This window comes from Lynx rufus, unplaced genomic scaffold, assembly GCF_022079265.1.
Source record: "Lynx rufus isolate CCGP_SWC_20201006 ecotype Redwood Valley unplaced genomic scaffold, mLynRuf1.p SCAF_28, whole genome shotgun sequence".
NCBI classification, from domain to species: Eukaryota; Metazoa; Chordata; class Mammalia; order Carnivora; family Felidae; genus Lynx; species Lynx rufus.
The window spans coordinates 4,979,270-4,995,032 of NW_025814843.1; the positions used below are offsets into that span (position 1 = coordinate 4,979,270).

General features: G+C 48.1%; 1 protein-coding gene and 1 non-coding gene across 2 annotated transcripts in view; both read right to left on the reverse strand.

Annotated features, from left to right (window-relative positions):
* LOC124519571 (protoheme IX farnesyltransferase, mitochondrial) overlaps positions 1–15,763 on the reverse strand; it is a 137,409-nt gene that overhangs the window by 28,408 nt on the left and 93,238 nt on the right. The window contains exon 5 of the mRNA XM_047089911.1: positions 13,810–13,880. Coding sequence (XP_046945867.1) covers positions 13,810–13,880 — 71 coding nt within the window. The remainder of the gene's footprint in view (positions 1–13,809; positions 13,881–15,763) is intronic.
* TRNAQ-UUG (transfer RNA glutamine (anticodon UUG)) lies at positions 33–117 on the reverse strand. Its single transcript has one exon. It is a non-coding gene; the product is annotated as a tRNA-Gln (tRNA).

The following is a 15,763-nucleotide window of genomic DNA, read 5'->3' on the forward strand; positions in this document are numbered from 1 at the left end:
AGCAGGCTCCGGGCTCCGAGCTGTCAGCGCAGAGCCCGACGTGGGGCTCGAACCCACGAACCGCAGGATCGTGACCTGAGCCAAAGTCAGACGCTTAACCGACTGAGCCACCCGGGCGCCCCCAAATCCATTTTATCTGATGAGAACCAATGTTGCAGGTAGCCAGGGATGTCTGGTGAATGGAAGGAGTTCAAGGGCGTTGGATACGTGTGATCTGTAAGAGGAGGAAGGAAGACAGTTACCAGCGAGGATGGAAACACAGCAGGGCAACAGGAGGCTCAGAGGTATGGCACTTCTCCATTCTGCCTGTGACGAGTTCCTCACCGACACGCGGAGCCAGATTACCAGAGCTGTGGGCCCCTCGGGCTGTGACACAGCTGTGCTGACACGCAGCCTCAGGGGAACAGAGGCATCGGGTCTGGCTCCGAGTTAACAGGGACAAACTCTGGCGAGGCGCCAGTACCGGAGGTCACGATAGCGCCATTCGGACCCTCCGGAGCCATTCTCTGCAGACATCTTCGGGTGCAGACGTAGCTGTCCAGAGCTCTTTGGCCAAATGCGCCAGGACTCTTGAGTTTAGCCCATGTGCATCTGGGATGCTTCCTAAGTGATGTGAGGTACAATGGGCTCAAATTCATCAAGTGGCTCCCCCAAGCCATTAAAGACGCTGATAAATAATTCTACCATGAAGGCCCCAGGGCTAAAGTAAAAAGCAGAAAGCCATGGGGTCAAATGCTTCCATTTGGTAAACAGAAGCTACAATAGGATGTTTCTATTAACCACCTGCAATTATTGTATGGTCACAGCTCACTCCAACCATCAGCACCGTCACTTCTTGGGTGCCGAGAGCCAGGACGAATTTAAAGGTCATCTTAGTATTAAAAAAAAAAAAAAAAGTCATCTTTCTTTCCACTGGTGAGGAAAACAGGAAAAGCAGGATTTCTCTGAGAGTTGATATGAAAGATTGTCTTCCTTTAATGGTAAGTGATGCCTTAGATTTACCGAATTGTCATTTTATGTAGGCAACAAAGAGGTACTTAGAAGTACCGTCATCTGTATTCTCCTTGGGAAACTGAAATAACTAATAATGTAATTTTGTAGATTTTTATTCTCACTAAATGGCATTTTAGTTGTAAGGATTTTTGTCTTTGATTCTCAACAAAATTGCACAAAATTTCTGTTGCCTGAAATGTAAAGGGGATGTTTATCCTGTAACTGGCTATTTCGAAAACAATTATCTTACTATTCCTTGTTTATTAAACAAACACAGTCAATGTCACTTTCTCCATCACGGGAAACGACAGAGACAAAGCTGCAGCGGCCGCTCGCTAAACAGCAAGGCGAGCGGCACAGAGGCTAGAAATCAATCTGCACGTTTACTGTCTTGAAACAGAGTGGAGTTGGAGTTTATTTACTTTATGTAGCTCATCCCTGAGGTGAAAATACATCAGACTCAAAATTATCCTTTGAAATCTCCTGCAGTGATCCATAAAGTGCATGCAAGGTTAGGCATGTACAGTTCTGGGAAATAACGACCACATCCACAAAAAATCCCCGAGGTAAATCAAAAGAGGGAATGAGGGGAAAGTCTGTATCTGGATGGCTGGGCGTTCGTGCCATTCCGCCTTTAGGACTCCGGTGGAGGAGAGACGGGGGGTCCTAAAGGGGCCTGTCTGCTGGCAGGGTCCACTCCACTGTGTCTCGATGTCCAACGCTGGCAACCGGACTGCACCGTCACGTATCTTTGCCGCGACGGTTGGGGGCGCTCCGCTGGACGGTGGGGCTGCCGCTTCTTGGGAGGGGCGGGGCTGACGACTGCTTTGCTACACTGCCTGCTCCTGACGAATTGCGTGCTACCCGTACGAAGAGCTGCGGAGTGTAAGAAAGGTGCAGATACGTGTAGACGGCGGAGACCTTCCTTAAGGGAGGTCTTGAGAAAACTCGAGAAGACAGGTGGAAAGGAACGGGAGGCGCAAAGGCAGGGTGGCAGGGATCGGCGGGGTTTTTCTGCGGGAGATCCGTGACCCACAGGAAGCGGGAACGGCTTTGAAAAGCGGACACAATTTAAGTGACCTTGTGGGCGGTGGTGCCCAGTCTGCGTTCTGGGTTGCCCCCCCGACTGTGACCGCCCTGGTCTAAGCCATCGTCAGCTCACCCTGGACTGGTCCCAGGCCTCTGTTCACTCCCGTGACGCTGTGGTACATTCTGAAGACTTCCCTTACAAACATCAGTGTGACTGCAGCGACCCCACGCTTACGACTCACATCTGGCTTCCCGCTGCACACCGCCTCTGAGCCAGACTTGTCACTGCGGTGCCCTCGTGACCTCATCTCCTCCCACTCTGCTCCTTCTGGCCACTGCGGCCCCCGTTCTCTTCACTGGGTCAGGCACACCTTGACCGCCCGGGCTCTGCACCTGCTGTTCCCTCTGCCCACGCTGCCCCCCTTCCCTGCACCCTCAACCTCCGGGGCTCAGCGCATACCCCACCTCCTCAAGTGTCTCTGTACCTCCTCCTCAAGCGGTCTCCGCCAGTTGGCTCTATATTATCCGGTTCCTTGTTTTCTCTGGACAACTGATGGCCATCGAGAGGGACCTCTGAACCTTTATTTGGCTCACTGGTTTACTCTGTACCTCCCCGACAGGACAGTAAGGAGGGCCGGAGTTGGGTCACATCAGCCGTATTCCAGCGCTGAGCTGGAGCCCAACACCCGGACATGCTCGGCCCGGGGCTGTTGAAAAAAGTAGGAGCCACCACAGTGAGGACCGCACTGTCATTCACTGCTGTAGCAGAAGGGTCGCAGCCTCACCTACGCCCAAGAGGTAAGCGCCCCAGCTTCAGAGAAGAGGACACAGCCGTCTCCTAACACGCTCCCGCCTGGGAGAGCAGAAAAAGCAGCGGGATTCTGAGTCCAGGCAGACCGACCCCAAACGCTCATGCTCTGCAGGCTACGTCAACATGGTCCCAGGGAAAACCAAGCGCCCTGAAAACCCACTAGTCGTGCACGCAGTGAAATTCACACATTTTGAGAGTACAGTGAGTTCCGAGCTCTGACAAAGATACACAACGGCGTAAGCGCCACCGTGATCAAGATATAGACTATTTCTGGGGCGCCTGGGTGGCGCAGTCGGTTAAGCGTCCGACTTCAGCCAGGTCACGATCTTGCGGTCCGTGAGTTCGAGCCCCGCGTCAGGCTCTGGGCTGATGGCTCGGAGCCTGGAGCCTGTTTCCGATTCAGTGTCTCCCTCTCTCTCTGCCCCTCCCCCGTTCATGCTCTGTCTCTCTCTGTCCCAAAAATAAATAAAAACATTGAAAAAAAAAAACTTTAAAAAAAAAAAAAAAGATATAGACTATTTCTGGGGCGTCCGGGTGGCTCACTTGGTTAAGTGTCTGACTCGATTTCGGCTCAGGTCACGATCTCACGGAAATGAGATCAAGCCCCGCGTCGGGCTCTCGGGTGAGTGTGGAGCCTGCTTAAGATCCGCTCTCTCTTTCCCTCCCTCTGTCCCTCTCCCCCACTGACTCTCTCTCAAAACATAAAAAAAGATACAGAATATTTCTGTCACCTCACAAAGTTCCTTCATGCTCCATTCCCTTTCGTTCACCCCCGATTTCTAGTAGCCATTGATCTGATTTCTGTCCCCAGAGTTTTGGCTTTCCAAAATGTCACCTACACGGGGTGGCACAGTATGTAACCTTTTGGGTCTGTCTGCTCTCACTTACAACGCTTCTGAAATGTGCCCATGTCATTCTATGTGTGTATACTCACCAGCTGAAGGACATTTAGGTTGTTTTCAGTATTAATGAATTAAACTTATAAGTATTCACGTACAGATCTTTGTATGGACATACGTTTCCAGAGACACATGGGACTGGGGTTATAGATATGGTAAATCTTGTGTGACTTCATAGGAATCTGCCAAACTGTTTTCACAAAAGTAACGGCATCACTTTGTATTCAGGCCACTCCACATCCTTGCCAGCACTTGGTATTATTGCTTTAGAAATGTTAACTGTTCTGCAGCCGCTCTGGAAAACAGAGTGGAGGTTCCTCAAAAAACTAAAAATAGATCTACCCTATGACCCAGCAATAGCACTGCTAGGAATTTACCCAAGGGATACAGGAGTGCTGATGCACAGGGGCACTTGTACCCCAATGTTTATAGCGGTGCTTTCAACAGTAGCCAAATTATGGAAAGAGCCTAAATGTCCATCAACTGACGAATGGATAAAGAAATTATGGTTTATATACACAATGGAGTACTACGTGGCAATGAGAAAGAATGAAATCTGGCCTTTTGTAGCAACGTGGATGGAACTGGAGAGTGTGATGCTAAGTGAAATAAGTCCTACAGAGAAAGACAGATACCATATGTTTTCACTCTTATGTGGATCCTGAGAAACTTAACAGAAGACCATGGAGGAGGGGAAGGGGAACAAAAAAGTTAACAGAGGGGGAAGGAGGCAAACCATGAGAGACTCTTAAAAACAGAGAACAAACTGAGGGTTGATGGGGGGTGGGAGGGAGGGGACAGTGGGTGATGGGCATTGAGGAGGGCACCTGTTGGGATGAGCACTGGGTGTTGTATGGAAACCAATTTGACGATAAATTTCATATTAAAAAAAATAAATGTTAACTGTTTTAATAGGTGTGCAGTGATGTCCCACTGTGGCTTTAATTTGCATTTCCCCCAGTGAACTGGTGATAATGAAAACCGTTTTGTGTTTATTTGATATGCAGACCTCCTCTTTAGTGAAATGTCTGTTTAAAAACGTTTTGTCCAGGGGCGCCTGGGTGGCGCAGTCGGTTAAGCGTCCGACTTCAGCCAGGTCACGATCTCGCGGTCCGTGAGTTCGAGCCCCGTGTCAGGCTCTGGGCTGACGGCTCGGAGCCTGGAGCCTGTTTCCGATTCTGTGTCTCCCTCTCTCTCTGCCCCTCCCCCGTTCATGCTCTGTCTCTCTCTGTCCCAAAAATAAATAAAAACGTTGAAAAAAAAAAAAAAAAAAGTTTTGTCCAGGGGTGCCTGGGTGGCTCAGTCGGTTAAGCGTCCAACTTCGGCTCAGGTCACGATCTCGCGGTCCGTGAGTTTGAGCCCCACGTCAGGCTCTGTGCCGACAGCTCGGAGCCTGGAGCCTGTTTCAGATTCTGTGTCTCCCTCTCTCTGACCCTCCCCCATTCGTGCTCTGTCTCTCTCTGTCTCAAAAATAAATAAACGTAAAAAAAAAAAAAAACTATAAAAACGTTTTGTCCATTTTTTGGTTGAGCTATTTTCTTGTCACCGGGCTTTAGGGATTTTGTACGTACTCTGGCCACAAGTCCTTCGTGAGTTCCATGCTTTGCAAATATTTTCTCCCACTCTTTGGCCCGTCCGGTCGTTTTCAGAAGTGTTTCTGGGAGAGCAGCGATTTTTATTTCGGTGAAGTCTAACTTACCTATGACTTCATTTATGGTTTGTGCTTTTTGTACTTTTTTGTTTTGTTGCTTTTGTGTGTTTTCTCTAAGAATTCTTTGCCTCGCTTCCTGCAGTTGCATTCTGCATCCTGACCTTGTATCTTGTGCCCTTGCTATATCCACTTACTGGTTCTAGTAGCTTTTTTGTAGGTTTGTTTGAGTTTTCCGGGCAAACTATCACACGGTCTGTGAATGAAGAATTCATTTCTTCTTTCCCAATACACAGGCCTGTTATTTCTTTTTCTTGTCCTGAGCTACTTAAGAGCTCCCCAAACGACACGGACCACGGTCCAATCCCTACAGCACAGCCCGTGTCACAATGGTGGGGCAGGCACGTTTTCTCGGCCTCCTTCCTGGCTCTGCTTCCTTACTTTGCTCCTTCAAATCCTTCCCTCTGAGTCTGGCCAAGTCATTTATTTTTATCCTTAAACACATATTTTGCACTCCTCTGCCTGTCCCGATGGCTTCCTCATCCCCTTGACACCGTGCGCCGTGTACCCGTCTCAGAGTCTTCGCTTCTGTCCTTCCTCCCCTTGGGAGGTCATTTCCGCTTCTCTAACATCTGTCCCTCTGTCCGTCCACGCATCCCTCATGAAGCATCAGCGGTCTGCCGGATGTGATGGCCGGAGCGCATGCTCCGTGACATCAGGGATGGCTGTCTGCTTCGTTCCCTGCCGGGTCGTGGCATTAAAAATAGTGCCGAGCACACGTTAGGCACTGAGGAAACTGCTCTCTATAAACGATCTTGGGGACTGGAGATAAACAGAGGGCAGAAGAACACACAACGTAATGGAGCAAGGGGCCCAAGGAAAGGGTTTGCAGAGGGCTGTGTGGGGCTAGGACAGGGGCATAAACGAAGAAGAGGGCGAGCCCCAGGACAAACACCTAACCCCACCCGCCCCACTGGACTACGGGCGTAGCTGCCCCTTCCAGAGGAAGGAGTGCTTGGCACAAAACCGGCCCAGGCAATGAGCGGGCTAGGGGAGCACACCCAGTGGGACAAGAGGGAGCACGGTGCTTCGGTGAAAACACCAGCGGGCCCATCCGGTCTCAACACCAAGGGATAAATGAGAAAAGGTGAGCAGAGGGGCGCCCGGGTGGCTCAGTCGGTTAAGTGTCCGACTCTTGGTTTCGGCTCAGGTCACGATCTCAGTTGTGAGTTTGAGCCTGGCGTCGGGCTCCGTGCTGACAATGTGGAGTATGCTTGGGATTCTCTCTCTCCCTCTCTCTGCCCCTCCCCCACTTGTTCTCTCTCTCTCTCTCTCTCTCTCTCTCTCTCTCTCTGAAAATTAATAAACATTAGGAGAGGGAGCAGGAGGAGGAAGAAGAGAAGGAGATGGAGAAGAAGAAGAAAGATGCGCAGTCAGAGGAGGAGGCTGGAAGGACCAGGAAGGATCAGATCCTCAAAGGCCTTACATGTAAGACACAGTAAAGAACGGAAAACAAGTATTTCTTCTTAAATATATTTAGAAGACTCTCCCCAAAGGTTTGAAGCCAGAGACCAATGTGATCATGTAAGGAAAGCCTGGGGAAGACAGACGGAAAGAGGGCTGGCAAACGGGCAGGGAGAGCAGCTGGGGCGTCGTTCTAAGAACCCAGGCAAGCTGGGGGTGCTCTGACACCAGAGCGGAGGGTCAGAGGGCACATTCCAGGGTGACTTAGGGGGCTGGACAGACACGGTCTATTCCACAATCGGATGAGGGGGACCAGACAGGGAGTCTAGAGTGACTTACAGGCACCTCACTTCGGAACCTTGGTTAACAAAAAGCCGTGTGGGAGGGGGGGAGCCGTGCGCTGGGATATATACTTAAGGAATCGGAGATACCCACAGAGGACCCCAAAAGAGATTTTCAAAGGCCTTGGCTCAGAAGAGCGGTCTGGGCTGGAGGTACAGACAGGGCAGAGGGCAGTGTCTGTAGATCGCAGATGGGATGAGGAGGCCAGTGGCCACCAACAAAGGAGTGGTCGGAGGGGGAAGGAACAGAAAGAACTTGGAAAAGGACAGGCTAGCTTAGCTCCTCCTCCTCCTCTGGTTCTCACCTCGCGCCTCTGCTAAGTCACCCCGGACGTCCTTGTGCCTCTCTTAAGTCACCCTGGATGTCCTCGCGCCCCCCTTAAGTCACCCTGGAGCTCTGCGGTCTGGATCAGGTCTCCTCTTTGTGCTCCCGCATCACCCAGCAATGTCCCTCCTGCAGTGTTCCCCACTGCCCCTTGGGGTCCCGCGCGGTACCCGGCTGGCAGGTGCACTCAGCGTTACACATGTAGACTGTACCCCTGGTAGCACTCAGTGTCCTTACACGTGTGAGCTGCCGTCCCCTCAACATGACCCTAAGAGAACGGAGAGCATGTCACCCACCTGTTAGTAACCCTGGCAACCAGCACAGTCCTCTACAGGGACAACATTCCCCATCAACGTGTCCTGAGGGCAGTAGGAGGAAGGAAGGGTTCCGTGACATGCCACAGGGTGGTCCTACCAACGTGACCCTGATAATGGAAACACATAACATCCACTCTCTGCTGTCTTACTTTCCAAGTGTTTTGCTTCTTTCTCCCTATCCCTAGAAACTAATGTAAAAATTTTTTTAAGTTTATTTTGAGAGAGAGAGTGAGCGAGTGAGCAGTGGGGGGAGGGGCAGAGAGAGAGAGAGAGAGAGAGGGAATCCCAAGCAGGCTCTGTGCAGCCAGTGCAGAGCCTGATGCAGGGCTCCATCCCCCAAACTGTGAGATCACGACCTGAGCTGAATTCAACAGTCAGATATATAACTGACTGAGCCGCCCGGGCGCCCCTCTGAATTTCTTTTTTGTCATTGCCTGTAAGTACTGAAATATTTGTATTGTAAAGCAAAATTTGAAAACAGGTGGAAGTTCTACAAGTAACTACTCGTTTTTCTAGAGTTTTAAATCTTCTCCCCAACAATGCACATGTATTTGCAAGATTCTGTTGACTTCATTGTTACCCGCACCACAACGGTGTGAGATGAACAAGGCTGGAATTAGGATCCCTCCCTGAGGGGAAGGGGCAGTGGGGCAAGGTTAATTCCGTGACTTGCCCAAGCTTAGAGTCCACCAGGTGACATTTTTCATTCGATTCTGTTACCAAAGAATATCAGAAGACTGAGGTGTTTTCTATTACGGACATTTTTTTTTTTTTTAACATTTTATTTATTTTTGAGACAGAGAGAGACAGAGCATGAATGGGGGAGGGTCAGAGAGAGGGAGACACAGAATCTGAAACAGGCTCCAGGCTCTGAACTGTCAGCACAGAGCCCGGCGCGGGGCTTGAACTCACGGACTGTGAGATCATGACCTGAGCCGAAGTCGGCCGCTTAACCGACTGAGCCACCCAGGCGCCCCTATTACGGAGATTTTTAAAAATTGGCTAATGAACTTTCTCCAGCCGCCAACTTAAAACCTGGATCACACTGAATCTGACTTTCCGATACGAAGGTAAGCTTCTCTGACATTCACCTTCGCCAAGTGACTTTGGGCTCGCAGGTTCGACTCCGTAAGTGAGCTGACTCCCTTCAGTGTGCATTCCTGATGTGTGGCATGGATTCTACACCGTGCTCTCTGCCGGAGAATCAAAGGGGAGCTCTAAGCCCAACTCCCTCCTGACAACAGTCATTCAGAACCATGACTACACCATTGTCGCCAGAAACGTCCAAACGAGTCAGTTGGCCTTATGCATCTTCTCCAATTTATGAGCAAACGTCGACATCGAGGGTCATTTTTTTTTAAGTTCATTGATTTTGAGAGATGGAAACAGCACAAGTGGGGGAGGGGGAGGGAGGGGGGAGAGAGAGAGAGAGAGGGGGATTGAGAGAATCCCAAGCAGGCTTTGCACTGTCAGCACGGAGCCCGACGTGGGGCTCGAACCCACGAAAATGAGATCATGACTTGAGCCGAAACCAAGAGTCGGACACCTAACCAACTGAGCCACCCAGGCGCCCCGACATCGAGTGTCATTTTTAAAAAGCTAGTTAAAGAGGCCTGTATTATGGTGTGGACCTACAGTCTGATTTAGATTTGACATAACTTCCCATTTATGTGCTCTTTGTTTTCTTCTCTAGGCAAAAAAAGCAATTGGAATTTGTAGGAAATGGACTTAAAAAGGAGGAAATTCTGTAAACTTTACAGTCATCACCACCAGACCTTTCTAGAAATTACGTGGTGTGGCTATCATCCAGCCTGGACAGTATGAAGAGTGAGAGCAGAACACCATCGATAATTCTGGTGTAAAGCAGGACAGTCCCGGGCAAACCGGGACCAAGAGCCGCCTGACCGTTCGCCCCCTCTTTCCTATCGTATCGTGTGGCGGGAGCACATCCCCCGCGTCGCCTGATGCACACACGACACTGGCATCTTCCCTCCTCTCTTTCACGGGCTCAGCTTAATCCCTGGAGCAAGCTGGCGCGCTAGAGAAGGTCCTTGGGCCAATACGTCTGCCCACGAGCTTCTTCCTCACCACCTGCTTCAAGAAGATTCGCTCTACGCGGTTCTCGGCAGGAGCTGTTCTCGGGTATTTCTGCTCTGGCTTGCGGCCGAGATGCCTTAGAAATCTATATAGGTTTCCTCCATGGAAGTCACGTAGGACATTCTTCTAATACCGTCACCAAGTGTCCTTTCTTATTTTTTTAAGAACGGAGAGGCAGAAGTTTGGTCTCCCTAGGGTGGTGTTTCCTTCTCACGGACAGAGAGATTTTAGAGACGGTTCTATGTAGCGGTTAGGAACTCGGGGCAGGGAAGCAAATGGGCCAGGCCAAATTTTGGTTCTGCCACTTTTCATAACACTTGGATCTTCAGTCTTCTCAGCTGCATATTCAACAGTGCCCTATCTCATGGTGCTGTAGGGAGAATTAAATATTAATATTGCACGCAATGCTTGCCATTACGATGGGACTGTGATTTCACCAGGAAATGCAGAATGAAATCTACAGGTCAACCTCAGTAACTACGGTGACCTCGAGAAGCTTTCCTTGTTCTCGGCGTTTTATCACAGATTCTATGTTCCGCAACCCTGACTTTCTTTACGCATTTCTCTGTTTTATTAAGTTACAGTCTCATGATACCTCTAATCCTTTCTGGAATACAGAATAAACAACCAAAAAAGCACGATCTTCGGGGCACGTGGGTGGTTCAGTCAGTTGGGTGTCCGACTCTTGGTCTCGGCGCAGGTCACGATCTCGCAGTTCGTGGGTTCAAGCCCCACATCGGGCTCTGTGCCTGATGTGCAGAGCCTGCTTGGGATTCTGTCTCCCTCCCTCTCTGCCTCTCCCCTGCTCTTTCTCTCAAAATAAATAAACACTAAATAACAACAACAAAAAAAAGCCCTATCATCTGTGTCAGTTCTATAAGGCATTCAGTGCCCACCTACCCAGCCACATTTTTCTGGAAGAGAAAACCAAAAGTTCAGAGAATGGCCACCATGCAAGTACATAAATGCACAGATGGGTCCACACAATATTTCCCAGGTTCTCAAAAAAAAAAAAAAAAAAAAAAAAAAAAAGAATAACTAATCCAGGCATATGTTTCTTTCCTTAATTGTATTCCTTTAACTTCTTAGAATACCCTTTTATTCACTTCAGTAAAAATTTTCAAACTAAATTGCAATCACTTTAAAAAAATTAATGCCACACACACACACACACACACACACACACACCCCATAAATGCTCATGGTATGTCTTCAGGATGCAGAGAAGCCAAGCGAGGTACAAAGGAGGAAACAGCCGTCAGTGGCAAAGATGTCCAAGGATTTCCCTCCCAGACTGACCATGCTTACTGCTGCCCGTCAGTAATGACGGGAACTTACACTTCACATGACAAACTGCAGTGTCTACGACGTCGGACAGATTCAACAAGGCAGATCAGTCCAATCAAATGGAGCGGTAAATTCCAAATCAAGAACTTCAAAATAAACTGGCTGGGCTTTACGCCTAACTGCCCAATAGCTATTGTGAATGTCAGAACCACCAAAGCTGGAATCAATGCTAACGGACAGACGTAAGACTTTCTACTATACCCCCGCAGCCAGCCACTTACAAAATATGTGTCATAGATAACAATTTACTAAATTATAATAAAAACTACCTGGCAGCATACCAAGTCTGCAGTTTCAAAACCGTGACTCTCAGTGCAGGATTTCTGCCGCAGACTCGGAACAGCTCCTACAATTGTACCGATTTAATAAAATACACGCTAGCTCATAACAGAAGTTTGACTCTCTTTTTCCAGCCCTGTGAGTTGCCCTCTCGGAAGCTACTTTAGGCAGCAATTAAGGTTTATTGTCATAAAGGAGACCCGGGGTCATCTTGCAAAACAAAAGGTGAAGTTACAAATTTAGCAAGACTAATAACTAGATGACAGCCTGTCTCCTTTAATTATTATTATTTTTTTTAACGTTTATTTATTTTTGAGACAGAGAGAGACAGAGCATGAACAGGGGAGGGTCAGAGAGAGGGAGACACAGAATCCGAAGCAGGCTCCAGGCTCTGAGCTGTCAGCACAGAGACCGACGCGGGGCTCGAACTCACGGACTGCGAGATCATGACCTGAGCCGAAGTCGGCCACTTAACCGACCGAGCCACCCAGGCGCCCCCAGCCTGTCTCCTTTAAAGGATGGGCATTGCCAAGGCCAACAAGCAAGCCCCCCACTCTGGATGCACTTAAAGGCCTGGCTTTCCTGGGTGCAGACAATGAACACACTGGGCAAAGTAAGAGGAGATACCAGAAGAATGGCGGGCTCTATCTGATCGCCATTAGATGCCTAATGGCTGCTTACTGGGCTTGTCCTGCATCTGCCTTGGTTCTAGAGGGTACGATTTCACTGAGGAAAGGAGCAAGAACTTACGTGTGACCTGACCAGCAGCACAAGCAGCTTCTAGTTTTTGAAATGGGTTACAAAGCTTGCATTTGCTCTTGTGAAACAACTTCACTCAGGGGCACCTGAGCGGCTCAATCGGTTAAGCGTCCAACTCAATTGCAGCTCAGGTCATGATCTCATGGTTCGTGAGTTTGAGCCCTGAATCAGGCTCTGAGCTGACAGTGTGAAGCCTGCTTGGGATTCTCTCTCTCTCTCTCTCTCTCTCTCTCTCTCTCTCTCTGCCCCTCCCCCACTCGTGCTCTCGAGTGCTCCTTCTCCTCCCCCTAAAATAAATTTTAAAAACTTTAAAAGCCTATAAAACAACTTTAAATTAAAGTACTTCTGGGTCGCCTTGGTGGCTAAGTCAGTTAAGCATCCAACTTCGGCTAAGGTCATGATCTCACGGTCGGTGAGTTCGAGCCCCGCGTCAGGCTCCGTGCTGACAGCTCAGAGCCTGGAGCCTGCTTCGGATTCTGTGTCTCCCTCTCCCTCTGCCCTACCCTGCTCATGCTCTGTCTCTTTCAAAAATAAACATGAAAAAAATAACAATAAACGTACTTCTGACACTTTTTAAATAAAAACACAGCAGATGGCTTGATTTATATTTCAAGAAATCAATTATCAATAGATATGAGATTTCTGTTCTTACAGGTTTTCATGGCTCTTTGCAATATAATGGTATTTTAAACTCATTTAAGAACTGAATGGCTACAAACGGCTGATATTAAAAATCATTTTTACATAGACTTCTGACTGTACCTGCTTTGTTTCCTTTATTGTCTTACTGAAAACGTGTGATTGGTTTGATCCACAAGTGTTACCCAATACATTTTAAGCTCCATGAGGGCACTGCCTGGAAATGTGAGGGCAGGATTCACTGATTTAGAATAGTCGTTATCAACCATTTGCCTCTTTTTATTCTTCTTGGCTGATGATATCCACTGGATTTAAAAAAAATTTTTTTTCAATGCCAGTTTCAAGGACTCCAGGAAGTTAAAACGTTTAATTATTAACCATTAGTGATATTAAAATATTTATATGCCTTTTAGTTCTACTTAATTGAATTTGGTAGAAAGAATAATGGAGGCAGTCCTTTGCTTGGCAGATGACAGCATTATCAGTTTGTCTGCAAAAGTAAGGCTTCGGATAGATCTTTCTTCGGATACCTTATGTGGATTTATCTGAAATCACTTGTGCTAATGGAATGTTTTTATCCTCAGCTGGGACAAGTGAAACAAGTCCACGTTTCAAAGTGGGATCTCATAAAGACATCCACACGGCAGGAGTTTCCCCAACAACGGGACTGCAAATCTTAGCTCGGTTTTAGGTGCCCTGAGGTACACTTTGAGTAGAGGTACTGCATGTCCACACCAGTAGGTCCCTTTGGGGGTGTGTTATTTGCCTGCCACAACTCAAGGCACACGACTGGGAAACAATTCGGGAGAAACCAGCAAATGGATGTTCTAGACAGTGAAAGAGTCGGATTCGTGAGTTTACCTGATCTGTCCACGAACCAGAGGTCTGTTCTTTGTCCTATTCATGTTTGAATCAAATGGCACCTCAAAAAACTGCAAAAAGATTGAAAAGAAAGACAGAAGGCATTAAATATAATGTGAAACAAGTCTTCTCTTCTGCTTCTGTTCTATAATTTTGTCCACAGCAAATTTCATTTTAATTTTTACTAGCATGAACCCATACTCTTGGTACTCAATGGAGGAAAACTCTCTGGAAGAGACATGTTATAAAATTGTACGAATTCATTGTCCAGGTCATGCACGGGTTCCACACTCATCCCCTCTGAAAACCACTTACTGAATATACAGCTGCTTCTTCCAGAGCCACTGTGGCAGGTGTAAAACATTAGTGCTCTAAATGATTTCAGCACCTCGCACACACATCCCAAAGCCTGCGAGTCGACCAAGAAAAATGAACCCTGGGACATGGGCAACTGAAGCGATTAAGACCCCAGATGAAGCTGTATACAACCGACGAGGCTACCCTGTGACCAGGGTGACAACCCCTCTCTGCCTGGCCTAGTTCCCCTCTGTGCCTGCGGGTCCCAGCATCACTCGCAGCAACCCTTTCGCTTTCAGAGCATCCCAGTTTGGACGATACGTTGGTATCGTCACCCTAACAAAGAAGTACTAGACCTGCGGCCAAGAAATTCATACTATAGTGTAGGGGACAGCAAGCTCTAGCTTATGGGCCACCTCCAGCCGGCACCTGCTTCCAAATGGCTCACAAGATACGAACGTGTTTTGTTTTTTTTTTTAATTTTTTTAACGATTAGAAAAATAAATCCAAAGAAGGAGAATACTTCGTGACATGTGGAAATTACATGACAGTCAGATTGTAGTGTCCATAAATGAAGCTGTACCATAACTCAGCCATACTCGTTTGTCTACGCCTTGCTCTGGCTGCTTTCACACCACAGCGGCCGGGTCGGGTGGCTGCAACAGAGATGGGATGGCCCAGAAAACCTATAATATTTACTCTCTGGCCCTTTACTGAATACGGTGTGCCAACCTTTACTCTAATGGAAACACTGGCATACAGATGGTTGTAATAACGTGTATAGTACAATGAAAGAGAGATGGTCTACGATGGGCTCGGAATCAGCTGGGGAGGCAGGGAAAATAGCCTTCCGAGCACTCTCCGACAGACTTAAGACTCAGCAGGAGTGCGATGCTTTAAGGAGATTGGAGGGAAGAAAAGAGCAGTCTAGACGCAGGAGGAAGCAGACAGAAAGAAAGGCACCGGAGGCAGAAGTTTCATGATACACTCAAGTTGCCAGAAGAATTCAGGATGGCATAGAGGTTAAGGGTCCGGGCTTTGCAGTTACAGATGAGGGTTACATTTCCGCTTTGCCAATTACGAGCGCCTAAGTAACACTGGCTACAAGCCCGTTTCCTCATCTGCAAAATGAGGGTAATAATATATAACTTGCAAGGTTAATGTGAGGATTAATTAAGATACTGACATACAGTATAATGCTTGGAAGGTGCTTAATAATGGGTAGTTTATTTAATGTTTATTTTTGAAAGAGAGAGAGAGAGAGAGTGCGTGCGAGTGGGGGAGGGGCAGAGAGAAAGGGAGGCACAGAATCCGAAGCAGGCTCCAGGCTCCGAGCTGTCGGCACAGAGCCCGACCCGGGGCTCGAACCCATGAACTGTGAGATCATGACCTGAGCTGAAGTTGGACACTTAAGTGAGCCACCCAGGTGCCCCAACTCTCCTGTCTTTAAGTAGAACCACAAAGTGTGCAATCCTGCCCTTGTCCTGAGTTCTGATTTTGTAATGTCACTTGATGGTTGGTGTTTTTCCTTTGGATATTTTAACATCATCACAAATGCAATGTGTTCCAAACTGAACTCAACACATTTCCATGCAAATCAAGTACTTCTCCAGGGTTCTTTTTTTTTTTTTAATCAAATACATAACTTTTTCTCCTA